The following is a 17,476-nucleotide window of genomic DNA, read 5'->3' as shown; positions in this document are numbered from 1 at the left end:
ATTTTTAAAAAGATCCAGGAACTTGGTCTTCTGTCAGGCACTGCTTTCTTCACCTTCTTTGGCATTTATTTCCTGAAGTGTGGACACTTCTCTTCCTGTTTTCTCTTTTCTCTCCTATCACTATTATCCCATTACCTTATGTTTTATGCAGGTCATTTTCTGCTAATTTTGCAACTTTAAATTTACAACGATGAACCTTCAGGACGGTTCATTTGTGGAACTGTGGAGAATTTGAAAGAATAAAGTTAAAGGGTTTGTGGTTCTATCTGAACTTCCTTTAATCCTTTGACAGCAGTTCTTAAACAGCTGCAGCTGTAAATGATAGTACAAGAAATAGTTGAGGGCCACGTATTCCCCCTCCTGAGGGGGGAAAAAAACAAAACCTGGGAGAAATTCATGTGCAATACACTGTAGCTCTTGCTGCTGCAAAGACCCACTGCATGCACACCTAGGTCAATCAGATTTACTGGTGGCAGGGGGCATGGCCTGAAAATCATTCATAGCCTGGAGATGCACAATACATGACACTAGAAACTGATCTCTCTCTCATATGCACTGTACCGCTAGCCCATTCCCTCAGAAAAGGCACCACAGCCATGAACCATATTACCTTTGGATCACCAAACCATTGTGACACACGTGACCTTCTGGCGAGGTCACAGGGTATGCAGAATAAGTTGATATTACTTAAGGCAGAGTTAATTTTTTTCACTTAAATTATGCAGGGAAATAGTTGTTCTTTAACTCTTCTCCCACCAGAATGGCACAATCTCTATTTTGTGTGCTATTCAGACTTTACCTATTTGGTACAGAATGGCTTTGGAAGGCTATATGGTGCCATGGGATCATATCATATACCTTGCCACCATGCAGGCCCCAACTTCTTGTTGCAGTTTCAGACCATCTTCCTGCCCTATATGTCATGTACTGGAGAAGGAGCATTTGAACCAGAGAACAGACATAAATATTTTGGCCAAGATTTTTTGAAAGTGACTACTGATTTTGGAAGCCTACATTTTTGGGTGCCCAACTTCAGACATTTCAAAGAGGACTGATTTTTAGAAAGTTCCCAGCACTTATTCTCTAAAAAATCAGGCCTCTAAATTTCTACCGTTGGAAACCAGAAACTCAAGTACCCAAATTCATTTTGAAAATGTTGATATTAATTCTATTATCTGTAATTCCAATAAGTGGGCTTCATTCTACCTTTTTACTTGAATTATCCTAAACTTTATGCATGTATATAGCTATGTAACAATGTTAAAATCTGCAGAGCAGGCTGATAAATATCTGAATTAAAGGAGGAAAAAGAGGATTCTTGATATTGGGGGAAAACCTTAATCCCAAATTTGTTTGTGAAGGGGAAAAATATCTTTCATATAATAGAGTATATTTTAGTTTCATCATTACAGACACATTTCTGAGGCATGATTCCAATTTCTATTGCACTGGTTTTAAACTGATACAATTCTATTAACTTCAGTGGAGTTACCCCTGACTGTAGCAACATAAGTGAGAATAGAATCGGGCCCTTACAGAGTCTGTTTTATTACTTCAATTTTAATATTAAAAGCATCTCACACCAGACATTTTTTTTGGCTAACATCAAACACTGTGTTTCACTGAAAGTGTGAATTACTTACGGCCTGGGTCTCAAACAGGTCCACATAAAAGCCCAGCATCAAGATAAAATGTATTACTGCATAGACAGAAAGATATACTGGCAATTTGGGATTGAATGGAACCTCTTTTCCAGTGATCTACATGTATCAAAACAGATAACAGTCTTCATTAGTATTTCATGTTATCTTTAGTACCTATGTTAATTGCAAATACCAAGTGATTAAGGGTCATATTTAACAGCACATGACTAGTCACTTAGGAATATGGGAGAGAAAGGTAGAAGAGTGCTGTTATCAAAATATATACATAATCTATTGTGAGAAATAGAGTAAAATAAAGATTTTTTTAAGTGCTACTTTATGCAAAACATTTGAAAATTTATCTCAAATGAATGATGAAAAGACCTTCGAAGTATAAAAGTCTATATATGTCTACTTTTTTATTCAAATATAAATGGAAAACACTGCTAAAACTTCCATTTCCTTAAGTCTCTGTTTCATTTCCCTCTTCTTTAATACTGCTAATTTAAGATGGTACAAGTAGAGTTTTTAACCTTGATCCAATAGCACTAATAGGGCAAGTAAATTATATGCAACTGAAAGCCTTCTATATATTCAATTTACCACTGGGATTTCCTCAGGAAGGCCGAGTCTAGGTTTTCCTGGTCCCCAACCTGGGCCTTTGAATATTACAGAGAGCTTATTACTGAATCCAGGTGTGGCCCAAAATGTGCTCCATATATAAGCCAAGTGACATAACTGCAAAGACATAAGTAATTGTCCATATTTATTAGTAAAAATAGCAATTTAGCAAAACATATACTTTACCCTGCTTTACCAAGGGACTGATATTCAGAGGTTCTGAGAGTTCAAAATTCCAGTGAAAATGCAGAAATGTTTCACTAACAGTTCTGAATGGAACTGTTTCTAGGTGTAAATGCCACTCACAAACCCCCATGTTTCACATCAGGGATCAGAATAATTTATTGGTAGAAGACTCTTTTCTGGGCAGGACGTGGGTTTAAGTACCACAGCAGGACCCAGGCTCAGGGATCAGACTGCCATACAATTATAAGGGGAACTGCTGCTTTAGAGACACTGGACCAAATTCTGTTCTGATTCTCATACTGTGCATCCCCATTATCTTTTAAATGAGATTTGAAACAAGTGGAAGGTAAACAACCTTTTGGGTTTTGTGAAAAGAGGCAAGGATAATTGTCATCCCTTAGCCAAACATCTTCCTCAATTAAACAGATTCTAATGTTCAAACTGTATCTCAGCTTTTATTGAGCACATTTGCTGCTGCATTTACTGCCAACAGTAACATTAATTCATGGTCTAATAAATCATTCTGGGATACCCTGAATATCAAAGGTAATGAATAGATGTGTTAAAAACAAATTACATAAGACATTAGACTGGGGGATTGCTTTTAAAAGAGCAATATTTGAAGCAGATATACGTAACAAATAAAATACAGTTTGTATCTCTACCATCTGCTCATAAAGAATGTTATCCTAGCTTAGCAGGGCAAAAGACTAATCATTACATGAACATAATTCATCCCTTTTGTAAATCCACTGACTTCAGTGGCATCACAACATGAATAATTTTCACCCATTGCATTTTCACCACCAGTGTGTACAGCTGAACCCTTCATCCTTATGAGAACAGTGAAATATACTACAGCAAGAAATGATAAGATAATAATTGAGATTTTCAGAAATATTTTATATGTAGTTTATATGAAATGGTTTAAACCACTGACATTTGCCAGATTACAGTACAACACTTCAAATAATTACAAAACAATCTATAGTACAGTATAGTTTGCCTCCAGTCTCTCAAAAATGTAAATTTCTTTTGAATAGAAGTTCATGTTAAAATATATAAGTTCAGTAAGAAAAAATACGTTACCTGGACCTTGAAAGGTTCAAATGTATTTATTGGGTGTGTTAGGCCATATATAACTTTATCATTTTCCGCCACATATGTTCCTGGAAGGAGGAAAAATAATCAAGCGTAAGAGCATAAAACTTCCTGTTTGCAACATTAATTAACATTAGCAACAGCAATTTATTCCACTTACCAAAAATTCTATCCCAAATAATGAGGGTACCACCATAATTTTTGTCAATGCAGTAAGGATTTCTGCCTATAACAATAAAAAAAAATTGAGTGCACTTATGAAAAATCTGTGAATTCTACAAACTTCAGCTGAAGTAGGAGTTTTTATTGTAAGTCTGATTTTCTTACCTACTAACTATAGGAGGTGGCTAACCTTCCACTGTTAACCAGCTATAACTTTTCTTACGCCTCACATCTGACTATTAAAATATAGCTCAGGGTAAAAACATATTCATCATTGTTGCCTGAAGTCAATGGAATTATGCTGGTGGATTTACCCCAACATGTATGTACACACAAAAGTTAAAAAAACAAACAAACAAACAAAAAAACAGAAAAATCACCCAAAATGATCCAAATTGTAGCTAACAAGATATATGCTAAATATACACAAGATATGTACAATGATCTCATGAATGACTTCCTGGTGCCTCTATACATGTCCTATATTATAGGCCTGATCTCACACCCCAATTAAATCATGAGGAGTTCTGCTAATGACTTAATTGTGAGCAGGATCAACCTCTCTATCTCGTACAGGGCTCCACATCTTTAAGTTTTCCTCATGTGCAAGTAGTCCCATTAAAGTCAATGAGCTAAATTCTGCCCTCAGTTATCCCAACTGGATTACTCTGGTGAAGTCAATGGAGTTAAACCTCGTGTGTACCTGACTAGACTCAGGGCGGATAGGCTCATTCTGGATTTATAGCAGTGAAAATGAGAACAGAATCTGTCACACTGGGACTGCCAATGCTCATGCAAATTTGCAAGATTGGACACTTACAGAGCCCCACCCTTTTAAATGTCTATACAGTGCCATAAACACTTAACACATAGCAATAATAAATAGTTACAACATCCCCTGTATATTTAGTTATATTTGAGCGTGGTTCAGATTAGTAAATTAAGTTTCACCATCTACCTGTTATTGTTCTACTTATTATCTCTGCTCTTTACAAGATACTCAGTGAATGACCTTTGGAAGTTACCCAGTGGATGAGTCAGGGGCACCTCTGGAGCCCCGCCTTATTCAGTGCATATTTCATAGAATATCAGGGTTGGAAGAGACCTCAGGAGGTCATCTAGTCCAACCCCCTGCTCAAAGCAGGACCAAGCCCCAAGTAAATCATCCCAGCCAGGGTTTTGTCAAGCCTGACCTTAAAAACTTCAAAAGAAGGAGATTCCACCACCTCCCTAGGTAACGCATTCCAGTGTTTCACCACCCTCCTAGTGAAAAAGTTTTTCCCAATATCCAACCTAAACCTCCCCCACTGCAACTTGAGACCATTACTCCTTGTTCTGTCATCTGCTACCACTGAGAACAGTCTAGATCCATACTCTTTGGAACCCCCTTTCAGGTAGTTGAAAGCAGCTATCAAATCCCGCCTCATTCTTCTTTTCCACAGACTAAACAATCCCAGTTCCCTCAGCCTCTCCTGATAAGTCATGTGTTCCAGTCCCCTAATCATTTTTGTTGCCCTCCGCTGGATGCTTTCCAATTTTTTCACAGCCTTCTTGTAGTGTGGGGCCCAAAACTGGACACAGTACTCCAGATGAGGCCTCACCAAAGTCGAATAGAGGGAAATGATCACGTCCCTCGATCTGCTGGCAATGCCCCTACTTGTACAGCCCAAAATGCCATTGGCCTTCTTGGCACACTGTTGACCCATATCCAGCTTCTCGTCCACTGTAACCCCTAGGTCCTTTTCTGCAGAACTGCTGCCTAGCCTAGTCTGTAGCGGTGCGTGGGATTCTTCCGTCCTAAGTGCAGGACTCAGTCCCTAGTCTGTAGCGATGCATGGGATTCTTCCATCCTAAGTGCAGGACTCTGCACTTGTCCTTGTTGACCCTCATCACATTTCTTTTACCCCAATCCTCTAATTTGTCTAGGTCCCTCTGTCTCCTTTCCCTACCCTCCAGCGTATCTATCTCTCCTCCCAGTTTAGTGGCATCTGCAAACTTGCTGAGGGTGCAGTCCATACCATCCTCCAGATCATTAATGAAGATATTGAACAAAACCGTCTCCAGGACCGACCCTTGGGGCAGTCCGCCTGATACCAGCTGCCGACTAGACATGGAGCCATTGATCACTACCCGTTGAGCCCGACAATCTAGCCAGCTTTCTATCCACCTTATAGTCCATTCATCCTGCCCACACTTCTTTAACTTGCTGGCAAAAATACTGTGGGAGACCGTGTCAAAAGCTTTGCTAAAGTCAAGGAATTTCCCTACACTCTTCACTATGCCATTACATGAACCAATCTCATATGTATACTACAGCCTACTCTTACTCTGAATATTGATGAAAATTATGAAAAGAGTAATATCAGTTGTATTGCATATGCGCAAAATGGGCTTTTCAATAATGCAGTGAAATGAAAACTGGAACAGCCAAATGCAGTTCTTCTAAAACAAGGCCAATTCTATACCGATATTGAGTGTTTGACTTTAAGGTGCAAGAACAGTTGAAAATGGGTTACCATATTTATTTATTTTTAACAATGGAGACAGAAGGATTTGCTATTCCCATCACACTTCTTATATTTACAAACGCTGAACTGTTTTGCACAAACTGTCCACAGTAATTCACATTTGGACAGAGATCAAATCTGAAAAATTTCAGTCTGAGATGTAAATGTTTTGAAGTTATAACTCACTGATAACAAAAGGTTATAACAGAAATCCTTATGAAAACTTAGAGTGATCATTACTGTTCCTTCTCTAATGTTTTTTTTTAAAACACCAGTCACATTTCCTCCTTTCTGTACCTTTTAAATAGAATATAAATAATGACAGTAAGAAAACAAACAATGGAAAATCAGATAACATGGCATTGCTTACCATGGTGAACTCTGTGGTGACTGGGAGTATTAAGAATCAGCTCCAGAGGTCCAAGGTTGTTAACTACCTTTAAACAAAATTATCTTGTAAATACATTGGCATGGACTCAATCAAAATCAAGCAAAAAGAGGAGGAAAAGTTGGAGGAGGGGAGACACCTAAGGAAGCTCATTTTTCCCTTACAAGAGAACTGTGTCTGGAAAGGTTTTTACACAAAGGAACACTGTATAAGTTAACATAACTTTCTAAAACTGTTATATTCTACTGTCAACTACTACATAATAGGAATTTTTATGACACTTGTGTATAGTAAAATCACCATAACGCAAACTACAATTGGGATTGTTTTCTATGCTTAATCGTTTAATATATAAAATAAATTGCTGGCATATCTAAATTTTATTACATTGCTCATGATTCCATAGGGATCATACACTTGCTACCTGTTCATGTAGCTTTTGTCACCTGAGCCCCGCAGAGACTAAATGTAATTCTAGTCTAGGCTGCAAAATCACCTCCATTAGAGTCTGTTCCAGAAACGCTCACTCCCAAAAGTAAACCTACTCATCTTCGGAGGAGAATGTATCATTCTTCAAAGCACATTCCAAAATAATACCTGTTTTCCATGACCGATCATTTGACATTGTGATTACTTGCCATTAGCAAAGAAAAAAAAACCAAATCCACCAAGTAAAGCTTCCTAGAACCTAGGAAATGTGAAGAGAAGAATCTGTCCTGTTGTCCTCTACGGATGTTTTCTGTGTGAACCTAATTACTGTATTTCAGGCTTAAACACTACGATGATCGGTGCTCTGTAATATCTTCATAATGATGGAGTTGATAGATTCCAGATAAGATAGGGAGGCAGGCAATCATTGCCCATGAGAGTAGATACCCTCATTTCAATGGGTCTAGCTGGGTAAGGTTTGCATGTAAGGTTACAGGATCAGCCCCTTAAACTTGAAGGCACCCCTATTCTGCTTATAGAGACTGCACCTGTGTAAGTGAAGATAAAATTCTGCTCCAAATGCATCAACTGAAGCTTTTGCAGACAGATTTCATCCTCCATCAGGAGGAAGTCCACATGGGAAGAAGAGAATCATTTTATACTTATTGGTCTCTCCCTGGCTGAATATACGGTGTAAAAATAAACACCAACAAAAACTGCTGGTGGCCAGTGAAGAGATTGGGTGTGGTGTACAGCCAAAATTAAAGCAGTATGGAAATTGGCAGATTGGTTCAGGTGCAGAACGCTCTAACTTTACTGGTTTTTATCTGTCACAGCCTCCCCCCTCCCACAGGTGTGAGGGGAAAGTTCTGCACATGAAGGCTGGAATACTAAAGCGTATTTTATATTTTATATTCACAAGCCAAGGACAACATAAGCAGGCACATGTGAATTTCCAAATGCTGTCTCCAAATAGTTTCAAGCCTGAAAAGACCACCTAAGGGTGAGAAACAATTCATCATTCAGGCTAGCTCTGTTTCCATCCTCTCTCAAGCAGCAAATCCCACTGTTTCAAACTATGTGAGAACTGACCACTAAATTAATATAATCTGAGTCAAAGAATTGGCTTGAGCTTCAGTCCAACACCTGAAAGATAAGTGATTTATCTACTAGACCACACCTAACTATGACCCACTTAGTTTCAATATGATTTTAACTAAATATTTAAATATATATATTTTTAAGCCAAACTTAGAGTACCATACTGGGGAGCACAATGCAATGGGTTAGTGGTTTCAACTCTCAGTCTACAAGTAGGTTGTAACAAGTCATTGACAAAGTGGATACCGTCACAGTTTTTAATGTCCAATTGATTAAATCGGTACACAAAAATTGCTAATAAAATTTATCCTCTGAAAGATTGTATTGTACCTAAGTGTGCTGAAGTAACACTCCATGTCTTCTGCCTCCCAGGGAATCTCAGGAATATGAGTAACATTTTAAATAAATACATATGACTAATGTTAATGAGAGTATTTTCTTTGGAAAATGCAATCTCTCATGATAATAACCCCAAGCTGTAGAACAGTCTTTCTTGAGCAATGACATTTGCAAGTTTACATTGTTAATGATTAATGCTCAACCACACTCACCTCTACTGCAGAGAAACAGTAGTGACACACTGATGAAAATATTCTCTAAGATTGCAATCACAAGTGTTCTATTTTCAACCTGAAAAGCTCTTGAAGATTTGCAGACCCCGACCTAACAAATACCTGACATGTTGAAAGCAGCAAAACATAAACCCAAGTTTCAGCCAAGATACAACAAAAATACATTTTCACCTAATATCTAGAAGTAAAACTATACTAATTTTAGAAACTTCATTTGCTTTAAGTGATATTTCTACCTCTTTTGTGAATTCTTACTAAATAATAAAATTACAATTACTTTATAAATATTATCCTTGTGTACACTCTTGGACTCTATTCCAGAGGAAAAACAGACATCTGGAAAGCTCATTTTTCAAGGTTCCTGCAGTCGTGCATGGCAAAGAAGCCAGACATTTTTGCTGAATCGGATTCTAAGAGTCAAATCTTGCCATCCTTACTCAGGCAAAACTCCCAGGGGCAGATTCTTGGGTGGAGTAAACTGTTTAGTTATGGAGCTTTGATAATTTACACAGTCTGAGGATCTGACTTCCCCTTCACCAAATGAGGTCAAGGGGAGTTTCACTTCAGTGAGGATAAAAGGATTTAACTGTACAAGAATAAACGCGCAACAACCTTAAACATGAACACATCAAGTTATAATGATCTCCTCAAAAATGAAGAGCTAGCAGGCAAAAAACAGGAGAGGAGGAGTATGTGAACCAGTAGCAGTTACTTCACCTGTACAGCAGGGGTAGTGTAATGTCTCTTTAGCAAAACCTTCAGCTCCTAGCACAGACATATTGCCACATCCTGATTCTGTACAGTTATGCCCCTTGTAAGATATTGATTGCTATTGGTAATATCAGTGGCAATAATCCCTTGTTCTCGTGTTATGGCTCTACCCTGCTGTAAAGGTAAAACTGTTGCTCTATCCCAAACACTAGAGTTGTCTGAAACTTTAAATAAAAAGATTTTTATTTTCAAAAAATGGCCCTTTAAAATATTTTTTTTTTCACAAATAATGGCCACAGTCTTGTTTTTCCACAAAAAACATCATTCCTGTTCAAAAAAATTTTTTTTAATTTAAAGTGTTACCATAATGGTTATCATTTTTTTTCATTTACCATAAATAGGATTTTCAGTAAACAAAAGATTTCAATATTGTTGTAGCCATGTTGGTCCACGGCTATTACAGAGACGAGGTGGGTGAGGTCATATCTTTTATTGGAGCACCTTCTGTTGGTGAGAGAGACAAGCTTTCAAGCTTACACAGAGCTGAAGAAGAGCTGTGTGTAAACTCTAAAGCTTGTCTCTCTCACCAACAGAAGGTGCTCCAATAAAAGATATGACCTCATCCACTTTGTCTCTCTAAAAGATTTCAATAACATTTAAGTTTTTTATTTAAAAATTTACTTTTTTTTAAATGGTCTCTTTCAAACACTTTGAATTCAAATTTGGATTTTTTTTGTGAAAATAGATTTTCATTTTTCAATCTGCTCTATCAGTCATAAATGGAACAACCAGAATTTACTGCAAAATTTTGTATCATTTAAGAGGAAAATGTTTTCCCATGAAAGAACTTTTTTTAAAAAACATTTGTAAGGAAAAAGGATGGATGCAGCACAAGCCATTTTTCTGGTCTTCGATCTCTGCCTTTGAAAATTCATAATTTCTAAGTATCAAAAGGTTAGATGGTACTAAAAAGAAACTTAAGGATGTAGGATATGGGGGAGAGACAGTGTGTGTGCACACACATCTGTGTGAGAGAGTGTATGCAAGTGTGAGTGAGTGTATATAAAACATGCCAGCTCATACGTAAGGGTGTATATATAAAACAAGCCTGTTCTCTGCAACATCCTTTTGCAGCTACTTTGGAAATGCAGCAAAACAATAGCTATTACTACTATGTTAAATAAAGTCCAATATGTTGTCCAACTGTGACCTCATCCCTATTTTGAACAAAATGGCTGTTTTCCTATGCCTGTGTTTGCCTTCTATACACCTACTGTTCTAAATCAAGTCCTGTCTCCAATTTTTCCTCCCTGAATTAGCACACCATGTGCACCTCAATATATCCGCGACCCATAGATGAACTGCGGGATTCCAATAAAAGTCCATTTTGCTTGTTGAATTGTTTGTTTTTTAAAAACCCCCAGCCACAGAAAAGTCTTATTTGACAGTCCTCTTGCAAATGGACTTTAGAAATAAACTGCTTATGAGCCAAATGGACAGGTATCTTAAATATGCCATTTACAAAAGCTCCATTCAGAATTCTTCACAAAACATGTATTATGAATCTGATTTCTTTTTAACAAACAGAGTACCTCTCCGTGCTTAGCCATTGCTACACAATGTAATAGAATTACAATGAATATATTTTAAAGTAATTCCCCAACACCAGTTTAATACATTTGACAGGTTCCAAGCTGTATCCTCAGAAACTCCTTCCATGTATTACAAATCAAAATGTATTGGCAATGAAATAAAGCTTTGGTACATAACTGGAAATATATAATTTTTATATAGGAACATATTTATATAAAGATGTTTCCTTTGTGACAGCAAAACGTAGAGTGGAGGAAAAGAACATAAATGCAGCAACCTCTCTTGTGGCATGTAAGCACCTCCATTTGCGGTCTCAAGGTTTGTCAGCACCAAGGGAAATCTTTATTGCCCGGTACCTGCACCACTTCAATGCAGTTCTTGTTTAAATAATGAGAAAAAATCGTGACATGAAATCCAAGGGAAACTTTACATCTTGTGTAACAACTCCTCCTGTCACCACTACAACATGAATCTTTATTTCAGCTCTATTTCGACATGAATGTAGAAAAGAATGTAGACTGAGTAAAACAGGCAATGTTACAGTAAAACCATTTGTGAGAAAAGGGAATTTTTCACCATAAGTCCAGGAGAGACTGCTTATAACTCAGTGATGGTTCAATTACCCCAGCATTACTGACCTACAGACAGCAGAGGTCAAATTCATCTTTGGTTCAATGCCACTGCTGTCAGGGAAATTACACCATGGATGAATTTGAACCTAGGATTAGCTCATTTGCTGGTCTAGCTGGTACTCAAGCACTTATTACTATCAATTTCCTCACAAAGATCAAGATGATCAGGATTATTATTATTATTTGTAGATGAATTTACATTTGAGACCATCTGGTGAGGAAACGTTAAAATAAAAAAAATAATTGCATTCCCCACTAACACTGTTGTGTTAATTCAAGACAACACACCCATGTATTTATACAGATGGCCTTGGTGACCATATTTGCCATGTGAAATCTCTACAGGGAAGCTAGGGAAAGGCAGAACTCCTAGGATATGCGCTCGTCTGCCCAGTTTCACACTTTGAAATCCTCGGCAAACCCTGATTTATACACCGCCAACTGTTTTCCTATCTGATTAGGCAGTTTTCTACTCCAGTAAGCATGTAATATGGAGGTAGCCAAATTTCCACACTGAGGAGTGAAAAAACAATATTTATAGTTTGGAAATAAAACAAGTTGAAGGAATCAGGCCTGTTGGGATCATAAAGAGTTTCATAGGGGGTGAATTTCTGATAAATCTGTATTGTAGAAGGAGGTGAAAGCCTAGCTTTAATGGATAGTCAGGCTTAGGGTATGTTTATATAATAAACACACAGGCTTCAGAAATGTGTTTATAATAAATTATCTTGAAGGCAGATTGTTGTCACTCATAGTTGTTTTACCTCTCAACCAGGAGGTCAAGGTTTGAATCAAGTTGGCATCTGATGTGAATATTTCAGTTAACACTTTCAATAGAGGATTCTACTTCTCTTTGGAAAAAATTACTAATCCAGCCTTCTCTTAAGGGCAGATGAGCGTGTAGGTGGGTGTGTGTTATTTCAATCAATATGACCAACTAAAATGACAGCAAACCTACATTAATTGGTCATTTTAAGTGGAGCAACTAAAAGAGAGAGTGAGCACATGAGAACAGTTATTTTTTTCAGTACTACTATTTGAAGTTAAATGTTTCAAACAAACTCCACGAGAACTTGTGCTAGGCAGCTTGCTTACCCCTCCTCAGCTTAATGAACACGTCACATGAAATGTGAAAGATGTACTTGATCAGACTTATTGGCTTTATGTACACTCAAGAAAGTGTGGCCTTCCAATATGACTGGGTGCTCTAGACATCTCTGACTCAGTTTAAAATCACCCACATCTGACTAAGGTTCCAATCTAACTAAAGTGCAGTCCTTTGCACTTTGTATTTCTGCGTGGCACAGTATAACCTGGGACTTGCATTGGCAGCCCATTATAAAGAGAGTGCCCTTTAAATTCCTTATTTGGACTTAAAACCCTAACTAATATAAGCACAGTCTCCTTGAAGGCTAGCTTGCGTCTCATGGCAAGAACTAAGATTGCCTCATAAAACTATAACAAGAGGACAGAAGGTGGAGTTTTTCTGGCAAGGACATGACCCTCTACCTTTCTCTCCCATGCTATAGCTGTTGTAGCCACAACAGCAGAAAATCTTTACCTGCAGTGGAAAAGCAATGTTTTTTTTAGTTACTTTCACAGTTTTATGTGGACAGATGGTTGTTTTATTTATCATATCCTGGGAAATGAGTTACTGGGGATTTGTTTTGTTGCATCCAGGATTTATTGAGATGTGTTGCCATTTTCATGAAGTAATGGTGTTAGTTATATTTGGCCAGGCATCTAAAAGACATTTGGAGATGGACACCAAGCTTTCTGAAAGTCACTAATGATTTTGGGAGTCTCTGTTTTTGGGTGACCAGCTGGAGACACCTTAAAGAAGCTGGATTTTAAGAAACTGTTGAGTACTTCCCTCTGAGAGTCAGGGCCCTCTTAAGATTTCTCAAGTTGGGCACCTGAAAACTGAGAGCACCAAAATCCCTAGTCACTTTTGAAATTCTTGGCCCCTAGGAGTGAACGTGGCAGATTTTGTAAGGAGCTGAGCATTTGCAACACCGTTCAGCATAATGTGATTGACAGGTGCTCAACACTTCTCAGAATTTGTCCGAGAGTTATGACTTATTATCATTACACTTCCTTCACTGACTGCATAATTTTTGTACACAATAAGAAGCACACACATTTTACTACTCTCGATGACCCAGGCGTCATTGCCCCAAATCACCTGATAGTACAGTAAGCAAAAGGAAGATGAAAAGCACACAGATGTTAATGGAGCCACTCCACTTCACGGAGGTCTCTATATGGAAAATTAGTATAACATTATAGTGCTGAATTTAGTGTATATTGATGTAAGGATTTCTTCACAGAGCCTGTTGCTGTCCCTCTTATCTCTTTCACTGGTTACTGCAGTCATTAAAAAAAAAAACTGAATTCAAGAGACCAAACTCCAAACCTCGGTAAAAGAAAATATGTTCCCATATTAATTACATTGTACATTGTCAGTCTAACTTTACTCTCATTCAGCTCAAAACCAGAGTCAGTTTTTGAAAAAAGGCTTTCATTAGAATTGGTTGGAAATTTCCAGTTGTTTTACCACAGGGACTTTGGAACTTTTTTAGTTTTCTGGGGGTTTTTTTGTTTTTCTTCATAAACTGAAAATTTTTTAAAATGTTTTTTTGACAAGCAAATAAATTTTAGTTTTAGCTTTTGTTGAAAAAATGGCTGGCTTTTTCACCCCTTTAACGTCCCTCTTTTCCTTTTTTTCCTACTTTTTTCCCCAAGAGCAAATTGGATAGAGCAAAAAGGGAGAGAAGGAAGGAGGGCAGGAGAAAAGTAAGAAATAAATAAATAAAACAAAACCAAAAAACCCAACAGTTCTTGATAAATTTTAGTAGTTTGAAAAATGATAAATTTCCATTTTCATCATTTTTCCAGTTTGTTGAAAAATCACAGAAATTCAAATAAAATTAAAAATTTTATATATGAAAAACAACTATTTTTTTCTCCAAAATATTTAAAATGGAAAATTTTCACCCATTCTAGCTTACAGTTAAGGATCTCTCTTTTCCAGCAGAAAAATAATTAGAAAAGAAAAGATTAATTAGTCAGAGAAATTCTGCCAGTTCCACTATTTTTGAAAGAGGCCATGAGTGAGCATCATGATGATAAATACAATATTTCCCTCTCCGGGAGGGAGAAAGCAGACAGCTCCTGACATCTCCTCATATCTCTGGACTGACCAGGAGCGCACATTACATTGTTTTTTTTAAATTCTTTTTTCCATATTAAAAATATAAGCTGTTGATTTGCTGTGACTGTCTGATGTGGCTGGGGTCTATAAATATAAAATTGTACAATGTCAGTGGGACTTGATTTTTATTCTGTGAGCTTAGCATTTCTTTATACAATTTGATGCTGGGCAAGCAAGGATTAAAAAATCAGCAAACTGGGTGACCTGTAAGCAACTCTTAAGGACATATCAAAAGGGTACTGCAGTGGTAAAGGGAGCCATTTCTTGTAGATAGTTATCAAAGCCATGTTAAGTAGCCTAGAATCTTTAACCCATTTGCCGTTATTGTTAGAGAATCAAGAAGTAAGTGCTAAATGCATCTATGCTTACCTGCATCCTATTAGAATCTAACAATGTGATCTAATTAGCTTGTAGACACTAAATCCTGTTCCCATCTTATAATGCTTTAATACTTTATTCTATAGACTTGGAGATCAGAAGGGGAAATTATCATTTAGATGGAACTTGTGGTATAATAATATTACCATCCTCATCTCTCCTCAAAACTTGTAATTGCACATAGTAAACCACCTGTGAACTATCTTGGTAGTTTGAACGGCCCATTGAAAAGAGATCACAGACTGTCCGCTCACTTTTATCAAAGTCCATGTGTAGAGTGGCCTGTCAGAGCCCAGCCTTCTTCAACTATAAAAGAGAAGCCTCAGGCCTGATCCTTTCATCTTAGGTCCGCTTAAATTTTAACAGGGAAGATCTAAGTCATAGGACAGAGGTCTTCAAGTAGTTACCTGGGTTATCCTGGAACTCTTATGGAAAAAACTCTAACAGATTCTACACCTGAACTGCCTATTGGACTATAACCAATTGAATTGATTCCAGAGAGACTTTACAAGCCAGCAGATATAACATCACTGCTATGACCCTGATCTATGAACACTGAAAGTCATCTATATATATTGATCTTTTAACCATTTATAACTTACTTCTTTCTTTTTCCTTTTATTCATAAATCTTAGATTTAGTTATTAAGGATTGGCTGTAAGCATGTATTTGGGTAAGATCTGACATACCGTACTCCCCACATTACTGGGAAGTAATGTGCTTGATACTTCAGGATTGGAAAAACTTGATTTACGGTGAATAGGGTTTTAATAACGTCTCACTATATTAGACTTTGTTGTCTAGATGGGAGCCAATGGCTGGAATACCTAAAGGACACTGTGTTTGGCTTCTTGTTAACCACTGTGATACGAAAGAAGCTCTTTTGTTACTGGCTTGGTGAATCTAATTATAGAATAAACCACCAGTTTGAAGGATTGTCTGCACTATTTCTTGCAGTCGTGTGGCATTCTCAGTATGATCCATCCAGGCACCAAGCTCACAATGGTAATTAGTTTAATGTGTACTTGTTTGTTAAAGTAATTTCCTGATGTTTTAAAAGATTGCACGAAACAACACAATTCCAAAATATTTACAGCAACTACAGTGCGATGTGGCCTATTTATAAGAGGCCCAGTTAAGGTTGAATCAATAAGGGTGAGAGAGGTACAACTTAAAACATCAAACTACAATAATGTCAATGTTTTCAGGCTCTAAATGACAGATACCATTAAATTATTCCAGTCTTAGTGACATTCTTTGTCTACATCTGGTTTCTGTTGGGCATACCAAACAGAACTAGGCACACCTATTTGCAGGACTTTCTTGTCCCAGGTCTTGAATTGTGGAGAAACAGGGACTTCCCCCCTGCTAAAGGAACTAACTTATTGAGACTAGACAAGAAGGAGAGCTCTCTTTACTAATTGTTCACCACTTGAGCTCCATATCTCCCATTAATAGCTAAATTTTATTCTCATACAATCTTGATTACACAAAAGTTATCAGATTGATCCTTGGAATTTATCAATCTCTTTACTAATACTAAAATGTGTGGCCTTTTCAGGTGACAGAGGGACTGTCAAGTTAACAATGATATCTAAAATGTCCTTACAAATAACACTTTAGATTATTGTATGCAGTTTTGTTGTAGCTATGTTGGCCCCAGGATATTAGAAAGAAAAGGTGAATGAGGTAATATTTTTTATTGGACCAACTTCAGCTGTTGACAGAGACAAGCTTTCAAGCTACAGAGATATTACCTCACCCATGTTGTTACTTTAGATTATTTTTCACTGTTTATATTGTACTTACTTTTTGCATTTTGCATAGTTCTCAACTTGCACAATAAAACAGCCTACTCAATTTCCCTTTTGTTTTTAGTCAGATTCATTCAATACCACTTGAAGGCCACATACCTGTGAAGATTTATGCACATGCTTAACTTTACTCACTGTCGGCAGTACCATTAAATTCACTGGGACAAACCACAGTGCATAAAGTTAAGACTTGTCTACACTTGAAAGTTAGTTTGGATTAAGGAAGGGTGTGAATTAAAAGTGCAATAGGTATTCCTGACGAGCTCCATGTGTGGACAAGCCCTAAGGCACATGCATAAGCCTTTGCAAGTTCACACCCTCAGATTCTTACCTACTAGCATGGAACTTCAATGTTGGGACTGCAAACATGACTGGGGAATTTTTATTATTATTTCACAGGAAATATTTTTTTAAATGGAAACAT

At 37.2% G+C, this 17,476-nt stretch overlaps 1 protein-coding gene across 2 annotated transcripts in view; it reads right to left on the bottom strand.

Moving 5' to 3' along the window:
- Positions 1 to 17,476, bottom strand: part of AGMO (alkylglycerol monooxygenase) — a 265,665-nt gene that overhangs the window by 131,392 nt on the left and 116,797 nt on the right. For both annotated transcript variants that reach the window (XM_074943355.1, XM_074943356.1), the window contains exons 6-10: positions 6,591 to 6,657; positions 3,712 to 3,777; positions 3,540 to 3,619; positions 2,247 to 2,381; positions 1,644 to 1,760 (exon numbers count right to left, since the gene is read on the bottom strand). In XM_074943355.1, coding sequence (XP_074799456.1) covers positions 1,644 to 1,760; positions 2,247 to 2,381; positions 3,540 to 3,619; positions 3,712 to 3,777; positions 6,591 to 6,657 — 465 coding nt within the window. The remainder of the gene's footprint in view (positions 1 to 1,643; positions 1,761 to 2,246; positions 2,382 to 3,539; positions 3,620 to 3,711; positions 3,778 to 6,590; positions 6,658 to 17,476) is intronic.

The sequence above is a fragment of the Natator depressus genome, chromosome 2 (genome assembly GCF_965152275.1).
Source record: "Natator depressus isolate rNatDep1 chromosome 2, rNatDep2.hap1, whole genome shotgun sequence".
NCBI lineage: Eukaryota > Metazoa > Chordata > Testudines > Cheloniidae > Natator > Natator depressus.
The sequence above is the reverse complement of the archived record's forward strand: the minus strand, read 5'-3'. Positions and strand labels throughout refer to the sequence as shown.